At 40.0% G+C, this 9,270-nt stretch overlaps 1 protein-coding gene across 4 annotated transcripts in view; it reads left to right on the top strand.

The window, feature by feature from the left end:
• Positions 1-108: 108 nt before the first annotated feature.
• TCEANC2 (transcription elongation factor A N-terminal and central domain containing 2) overlaps positions 109-9,270 on the top strand; it is an 81,590-nt gene continuing 72,428 nt past the window's right edge. For 3 of the 4 annotated variants that reach the window (XR_012079095.1, XR_012079096.1, XM_006200521.4), the window contains exons 1-2: positions 115-277; positions 874-1,017. Coding sequence is in view for 2 of the 4 variants with exons in the window: in XM_006200521.4 (XP_006200583.1) it covers positions 916-1,017 (102 nt within the window). In the remaining 2 variants the exon portion in view is untranslated. Of the gene's footprint in view, positions 278-873; positions 1,018-9,270 lie in introns of all 4 variants that reach the window. The other variant, XM_015236180.3, reaches the window with a different exon arrangement.

The raw sequence follows: 9,270 nt of genomic DNA, 5'->3' as shown, positions 1-9,270 counted from the left end.
TGGGTCGGGAAAGTTGGCTTCGGAGAACTACAGCCGCTCTGGGCGCGCAGAAGCTCGCTCCTTCGCGGTGCATCCTGGGGGATATGGTTTGCTTCTCCACCACCCCCACCCCCACCTCAGTTGGCTCCGGAGCTCTGCTGAGGGGTTGAACATCTTCCGAGAAACTACCGTCCCAGAAGGAAGCGTCTGTTTAGTTCTGATCCCCAAGGTCCAGGCTTGGGTCCTCAGAGGGTGCGTTCTGGAGAGGCCCCAGCTGCTGGCCGGGCTGCTTTTCCTGGTGGGTCTCCCATGACACCATTGTTAGTAAGCTTCCTCTCCCTGGGGTGCTGAGTGCTGAGGGCAGGGGAAGATGGTGCTTCCCTTTGCTCGGGGATCCAGAGCACTACAGTCGTGGTTAGGGTCCTTTGACCACCGAGCAGACTGGTTGTTGTGAAGACCCTGCTGAGATCTGGAGGAGGTTCTTGGTTGCTGGTTACTAGGGGAACTTTTAGGGTTGTGGCCATGGTTGGGTAGTTGTTTAAGAGAGCTTCATTGAACCTAGGTGACCTCTAACGCTGCCGCAATCCAACCAAACAAGCTTTAGAAGTCACCAGGTTCAATGCCTGGCCCAATATTTGAATCCCTTCCACAGCGTGCACTTCGGAAAGCTAAGGACCTCCTGATTCAGGAAGTAGACCGATCATTTTGTATAGTTTCAGTTTTTAGGAAGATATTTCTTTTTCAAGGTAAAAAATCTTCCTATAAATTCCACCCAAGAGTCCTAACAATTCAGGAATTTTTCCAGAGTGTATAGAACCCAATTGGGTCACTTTAGGGAATACACATCGCAGATGTTTTAATGACGTTTTAGAATCTGCCCTCTTTCCTGAGCAGAACTCGGTGCAAACACGTGAAAGTAGTTGGAGTCCCCTAACAATGGATAAATTCGTCATTCGAACGCCCAGAATCCAGAATAGTCCTCAGAAGAAAGGTCCTGGAGGAAAGATTTACAAGCAGGCCACAATTGAATCTCTGAAGGTGAGAGGGGATCTAGGGATGGAGAAAATGTCCAAAGGACTGTGATGGCAAGGAGGGCTGGAGGAGTTGTACTATAGAAGACCTATGAGTTATTTCTTACTGTACTTCTTTCTTAAAGTGCTCCTGACCATTCTTAATTTGTTTCCTCCATATCCTGTTTATCAATTCCCACACTTTCATTACACCTTTTTAATTACTTTGGCTTTGTGATATGTTTTGCTAGCTGATAGGATAAACCCCCTAAGTTATTCTTTTGCAGAATTTTCTTGCCTATTAAATGGAATGTTAAAGTACCAATTATGATTCTGTGTACCCTATACAAACTCAGTAAGGGTAGGTAATGGTACTGTACCCTCATAGCTTATTGGCCAGAACAGTATCACGTGGCCTTCACAGCTACAGCTAACGAACTGGAAAAGAAATTGTTTAAATGAACTTGTTGCAACCTCAAACTGTCTGGTTTCCCTCTGCAAGGAAGAGGCAAGGAATAGATAGACAATAGACAACCAACAATGTATCAAAGAATAGAGGTACCCAATTCATGGTAATTATTCTCTAAAACCAAACAAAAAACTGCCTGTAATTAGTTCACTTTGTCTTCTTGAACCTCTTTTGCTGCATTACTGACTTTTTCTTTTTTCGGTTCCCTTTATTGGTTTCTCTTTCTCCACTAGAGCCCTAATGTTCATGGTCCCCAGAGCTCTGTCACTTTTTTTGTATTTGGCCAGGGTGATCTTATTCATTTTAAGGTTTCCCATGCTGATGACTGCCAAACTTGCACCTCCAGCCTAGATCTATGAAGGTGAGAGTGGAATCTGGGGCTAGAGAAAATGTGCAAAAGACTGTAATAGTAGGGTGGCCTTCTGAGTACTTGACTTACGTACTCGGTTGGACTTCTCTTCTGGATGTGCCGCAGGCTTACCAGACCCAGGTCAGGAAGCAGCGAAGGGGAGTATAAACAGAAGCCCTGGGTTCTAGGCCCTACTGGGCAGCTGGGTGACCTCTAGCAAGTCATTTCCTTCTCTGGGATCTTACTTTGTCCTCATTTAGAAAATGTGGGGCTTGAACTATATCAGTGTTTCTTCAAAGGAACATTGTAGTCATTTGGGGCAAGATAGTTCTTCATCATTTGGAACTGTCCTGTGAGTTGTACAGAGTTTAACATTGCTGGCCCTCAGACACTAAATGCCAATAGCAGCTCCCATTGTGGTAACCAAAAATGCCCCCACATATTTACAGGCCGCCCTTGGTTGAGACCTACTGAACTCTAGATGATCTTTAAAATATTCCTAGTCTTGCAGTTTTGTGACTTCCTGGAACACATCCAAATTTTCCAACTGTGTTTTGTCAGATATCTATGGATAATTGTACACAGTCGTGATTCTCAGTGAAGAGTGGTGGTGGGCAGGATTGTGGTACCAGACTGTCTGGAAGAAAAAGAGGGTAGTAGTAATTGAACTACGTATACAATCACATACAAATACCCAGATTCTAATATACCTCCTGGTATAATATGTACCCGCTTCTGCCTTCGATGTTCCCTTGTCGGCCCCAGTTGAGAGTAACTGTGTGTGGTGATGAAAATAAGTCATGTGAATATTATGGAATCAGAAAAAACAATAGACATGGAATAACATTCTCCTTAAATGCAGTAGCTTTTCTTCCAAACCTGTGTTGTATTCTCCTGTATTTACTTTTATATCCATATACCAAGTAACTGGTTCCTTAATTCTTTTCTTGTATGTCCAGTTTTCAATTCTATCTCCTAAAAATCCTTTTTGCCCTTACATCTCCTACTTTAAATTCGAAATCTTGTTATTTCTCATTTAGTGCAGTGCCAAGGTCTGTTAACTTGTCTCCCTGCCCTTGGCATCCCCTGTCATTCCAACCTCCACACTTAAGCCACAGAAACAAGTCTTTAAAAAAAGAAAGAATTTACTCAGGTCACCTCCCTGCCTGAGGAAACCACTTCCCTCGGTTGTTTCAAATTACCTATTGGTTTCTTTACATGGCACCCGAGGCCTTTTGTGACCTGACACCTGACTGCCCATCCCATGCTACTCCTTATTCATATTCCATCCAATGTCAACTACTCACAATTTCCCAAAGATGTTGTGCTCTTTCATACCCCTGTACCTTTGCATATGCTGTCTTGCTTGCCTGGAATGGCCTTTTTCTCTTGTCTTGCAGGCAATATAGTATAGTAATTGAGAACACAGACTCCGGAGCCAAACTGCCTGTGTTAAATTCCCAGCTCTGCTGCTTCCTACTTGTGTGATCTTGGGCAAGTTAACCTCTCTGTGTCGTACTTCATCTGTAAAGTGGGATTAATAATAATACCTATTTTATAAGGTAGTTATGAAGTTTGAGTGAGTCACTATATGTAAAGTGCTTGAAACAGAGCCTGGCAAATACCAAGTACTGTGCAAGTGTTTGCTGTTATCAGCTACTTTATGAAATCCTCTTTGTTTTTATCACCTAGCCAAGAGTCCCCTAGTATGAGGCCTTTCCTGACCACCCTCTTTCCCCCAGATACAGAGCCAATCTAACCACTCCCTTCTCCAAGCCATCCCTGTATCTTCACTTGCCCCATCATTACACTTACTAGTGCTATATAATATGTTCCCTTACATGGCTGTGTCCTGCTCACTCAGCTTCTTGAAAGACAATGTTGTATTGATTTTGTGGCCCCAGTACCTGGCATGGAGCTTGGCATATAGAAGGCCATGGTACATTTTTCTGAATGACCAAATGAACTAAAGCTAAAAGCCTTGGCATGGCATATGGGACCCTTTCTGTCCTGTCCATCTCACCTCAGCTCTTGTAGCTGCCCACCCACAGTAATGCATTCCAGCCACACCCCATTTCTTGCTGTTCTCTGTGTAAGTTCTTCTCTTTCATGTCTCCAGGTCTTTGACTTGATGCTGGTCCCCTTTCCTGCATCTTTTGCAGAGTGAATTCCTATTCTTTGTCAAGCCACTCAAGTGAATCTTGTAAGTTTTATAAGTACAGGGGCCTTGGACATTTTATTTACCTCTCTACCTTTGGACCTGTCGCAGTGGTTGGCACATATTAAGTGGTCAATAAATTTTTGTTAAGTAAGTGAATATTGAAATGCTTTCTGGGTTTTTTGTGGAGAATTAATCTTTCCTTCTTCAGTACTCTTTTAGCACTTGATTCAAATATCTGTCGTAGCACTTACCTTACTGTATTGTAATTATCTGATTACCTGTTGTTTCTCCAGTCTATTTTGAACTGTCAGGACTGGGACTGTAGTTCTTATTCTGCTTCAAGACCTAACATAGTACCTGCTACATTGTATGTAAATATTTATTTGTTTATTTATTTTAACTTTTTTTTTAATTGAGTTAGTCAGTTTACAATGTTGTGTCGATTTCCAGTGCAGAGCACAATTTTTGAGTTATACATGTACATACATGTATTCGTTGTCACATTCTTTTTCGCTGTGAGCTACCACAAGATCTTGTATATATTTCCCTGTGCTATACAGTATAATCTTGTTTATCTATTCTACATATGCCTGTCAGTATCTACAAATTTTGAACTCCCAGTCTGTCCCTTCCCATCCCCATCCCCCCCCAAATTTATTGAACAAATAATAATCATTATTTGGTGATGCCCTTGCTGGATTTGGATCGTAAACTATTCTACAAATGTTACTGTGAAACAACTTTATGCTTAGTACTATGCTAGGTGCTCTAGGGAACATAAGAGAAATTTAAAATCAAAGTATGAGCCCTCATAGGACTTCCTATTAGGGGATCATATCATAAGAAATTAATAATGATGCAAAATTATATGTGCTCCATTACAAAATTGTTGTTTAGACAATAAGAGTTAAAAGTTAGGAGAGAGCTCAGCATCTGTTTCAGTGGTCAGAGCACCTTAAAGGGGACGGGAAGATCTGGCTGGGCAGAGGGAAGTAGTGCCTTATAACCATTCAGTACATGGTACTTGCTGTTCTCTTTCTTTTTTGCATGCACACACACCTACTTTCCTGTGTACACAATGACAAATTAAAAACAAGTTGAATTTAATGTGAATTCTGGAGAGTTAAATAGGTCCACTTTCTGCCAAGTGACTATTCCCACACACTAGCATCGTATTTTAATGCCAAGAATCTGCTGAATGTTCAAGCTTCAATTTCCTCATCAGTAACATAAGAAATAACAGTATCCAACCTGCAGGGTTGTTATGAGGGCTAAATAAATAAATGCATTGTCTTTGGCACATAATAAAAACTAATAGATAGTTTCCTATTTTCATGTATGGAAAAAGAGAGCCTTGTGTAGTGAAACTAGAGCTGAGAATGATGATGATGATGTGATGGTGATGATGATAGTAATAATAATGATTATAGTTACATTTATTGAGCCCATTCCTATCAGCCAGGTATTATGCTAAGTGCTTTATATATATTAACTGTTTAAATTCTAATAATAACTCTGTAAAATGGATGCTTTTATCATTTATATTTTATGAAGAATATAAGGCACATAAAGATTAAGTAGCTTGTTGAAGGTCATGAAGCTATCAGTGGCAGAGTTGGGATTTGAACTCCACAGTCTGTCCCCTATAGGGTGAACTAAAAAAAGTGGAGGTTTCTGAATGCCAGTGAAGGAAGTATAAAAATCTTGGAATATTAGGACCATTGTACTTTTGTTATCAGCATATTACAAGTGATTTTGCCATAGCCTTATCACATTCAATGAAAGTGATACTCAGTAGAGCTCATATAGCGTACATTTGAATAGTAAAGGTTAATTTGGTTAATCTCTTCTTACTCCCTAAGGGAAAGTGATTTCTTCTGTTGATTGTTGCAATAGAAGATTTTTTTAAATTGGAGGATTCTGAAATATGCTGATTATTTTAGATTCTGCACTTAAGAATGCTCTATAAATCTTTCCTGCCTTTGTAGGATTGACTAGCCAATATGTTGCCCCTGCCCCCACCCATGGAATGGTGCCCATGTTATTGCTTATAAGTGAATCATCTTCCCTAATTGGTTTTATCAAACCTGATATCGCAGCCATCCACAACTGTAAGACCAGATGGTATTTTGGAGAGCACCCCCTTTTTTTGGCAATAACTGTTCCAAACACTCATTGTAGCTTCCCTTTTGGTATTTTGTGTCCACTTCCCTTTTTCCTCTAAATAATTCAGAGAAGAACTTGAAATATCTGTTTTGGGGCCCATATTTGGACAGAATTAAGGAAACATTCTTTGTATGTATATGGAATTCTTCTGCTCTGGAACTGACTGCTTTATTTTTCTGTTTTTGCCCTAACATTTCATGTTTGAGGACTGTACTGTACTTAGTCCTCAAGGGTAGAAATAGCTTTGTACAATTATACTTGCTGTGCACTGCAGATAGAGAGACAAGAAATTGTTCTGGCCCTCAAGTTGTTCATAGTCTAGTGAAGAAGACAGCCTTGTTGATGACCTTTTGCAGAAAGCACAGATGTGATAATTGAAGTCTATGCAGATTACAGAGGGACTCAAGAGGGAGTCTGGCCAAATGTGATTGGAGAGAGGCTAGAAAGGCTTCATACAGGAGGTGATGCTTGAAGAATCTTTAAAAATAAATAGGTGTTTATCATGTGGTTGAGGCAAAGAAAGAGCATCCCAGGCAGAGGGTGTGAAATGCTGTGATTCATTTAGGCAGCTTCAAATAGTTTGGTATATGTTAGGCCAATGGTGAGGCAGAAAAGGATATCAGAAGCCAAGTCATATAGGACCTTTTATGCCATTTATTTATTTAATGAAGATACTGATGATTGAACCCAGAACCTGTACATGCTAGGCACACACTTTACCACTGAGCTATACCCTTCCCCCTACATAGTTTACTTTTTTTGTTTTTCTGATTTTCTTTAAAACTCTTTAGTGTCATATTCAACACACACAAAAAATAACAAAGTTAAGGTGAGTTTAAAATTAGGTTACCTGAATTATGACTGCCCGAAGTTTAAATTCTAAATGAATCCAACTCTTGCTAAGACAGTGAATTTCAGGAAGTAAGGATGGCTCATATAGTACCATATGCTGGAATGATCTGATATAGAACCCTGAACTTCAATCCAGCCATGTAGAAATGCTGGATAAAAAGTCTCCGATACAGAGCTGAGCTCGAAAACAAGAAAGATAAACGTTCAGGTGCCAGGAAGAAAGAAGAAATCCAAACCCAGAGCTGTAAGTGGGAGCTGAAGATACAGACATACCTTGGGGATAATTGCAGGTTTGGTTCCAGACCACTGCAATAAAGCAAATTATTTGGTTTCCCAGTGTATATAAAAGTGTTTACACTATACTATAGTCTGTTAAGTGTACAATAGCATTATGTCTAAAAAATGTATGTATCTTAGTTAAAAAATTCTTCATTGCTAAAAAATGCTAACCATCATCTGAGCCTTCAGAGAGTTGTAATCTTTTTGCTAGCGAAGTGTCTTGCCTCCATGTTGATGATTGCTGACTGATCAGGGTAGTGGTTGCTGGAGGTAGGGGTGGCTGTGGCATTTTCTTAAAATAAGACAGTGAAGTTTGCCCCATGGATTGATCCTTTCTTTCATGAATGATTTCTCTGTAGTGTGAGGTGCTGTTTGATAGCATTTTACTCACAGGAGAACTTTTTTCAAAATCAGTCAATCCTACCAAACTCTGCTACTGCTTTATCAACTAAGTTTATGTAATCGAAATCCTTCATTATAATTTCAACAGTCTTCACAACATCTTCACCAGGAGTAGATTCCATGTCAAGGAACCTCTCTCTTTGCTCATCCATAAGAAGTAACTCCTTATCCATTTAATCATGAGATTACAGCAATTCAGTCACATCCTCAGGCTCCACTTCTAATTCTAGTTCTTTTGTACTTTCTTCCACATCTGCAGTTACTTCCTTTGCTGAAGCCTTGAACTCCTTAAAGTCATCCATGAGAGTTGGAATTAACTTCTTCTAGACTCTGGTTAATGTTGATATTTTGACTTTCCCATGAATCATGAATGTTCTTAATTGTATCTAGAATGATGAATTCTTTCCAGAATGTTTTCAGTTTACTTTGCCATCAGAGGAATCACTATCTATGGCGGTTATAGCCTTATGAAATGTATCTCTAATGTATTTCTAGATGTATGTATCCTAGAAAACTATTTCCAGGACTTGAAGGTCAAAATTACTCCTTGACCTATGGGCAGCAGGATGGATGTTGTGTCAGGAGGCATGAAAACAGCATTAATCTCACTGTACATTTCCATCAGAGCTCTTGGGTGACCAGGTGTATTGTCAATATGCAATGATATTTTGAAAGGAATCTTTTTTCTGAACAGTAGGTCTCAAGTATTCAGTAAACCATGTTGTAAACAAATGTGCTGTCATTCAGGCTTTGTTGTTCCACGTGTAGAGCCCAGACAGAGTAGATTTCTCATGATTATTAAGGGCCCTAGGATTTTTAAAATGGTAAATGAGCATTGGCTTCAGCTTAAAGTTACCATTTGCATTAGCCTCAGCAAGAGAATCAGTCAGTCCTTTGAAGCTTTGAAGCCAGGCATTGACTTCTCTCTAGCTATGCAAGCCTTGGTATCATCTTCTTCCAATATGAGGCTGTCTCATCTACATTGAAAATCTGTTGTTTAGTGTAGCCACCTTCATTAATTATCTTAGTTAGATCTTCTGAATAACTCGCTATAACTTCTACATCAGCACTTGCTGTTTTATCTTGCACTTTTCTGTTATGGAAATGGTGTCTTCCCCTAAACCTCATGAACCAACCTCTGCTAGCTTCAGACTTTTCTTCTGCAGTTTCCTTACCTCTCTCAGCCTTCACAGTACTGAAGAGAGTTAGGGCCTTGATCTAGATCAGGCTTTGGCATAAGGGAATGTTGTAATTAGTTTGACGGATGCAGACCACTAAAACTTCTCCGTGTAGCAATAAGGCTGTTTTGCTTTCTTATCATTTGTGTGTTCACTGGAGTAGCACTTTTAATTTCCCTCAGGATCTTTTCCTTTGCATTTATGACTTGGCTAACTGTTTGGTACCAGACACCCAGCTTTTGGCCTATCTTGGCTTTTGACTTGCCTTCCTTACTAAGCTTAATCATGTCTAGCTTTTGATTTAAAATGAGAGACATGCTCCTCTTCCTTTCATTTGAACACTTAGGGGCCATTGTAGGGATGTTAATTGACCTAATTTCAATATTGTTGGGTCTCAGGGAAAAGGGAGGCCCAAGGAGATGGAA

This window comes from Vicugna pacos, chromosome 13 (genome assembly GCF_048564905.1).
Source record: "Vicugna pacos chromosome 13, VicPac4, whole genome shotgun sequence".
Classification (NCBI taxonomy): Eukaryota; Metazoa; Chordata; class Mammalia; order Artiodactyla; family Camelidae; genus Vicugna; species Vicugna pacos.
Note: the sequence above shows the minus strand (reverse complement) of the source record. Positions and strands in the feature narration are given on the sequence as shown.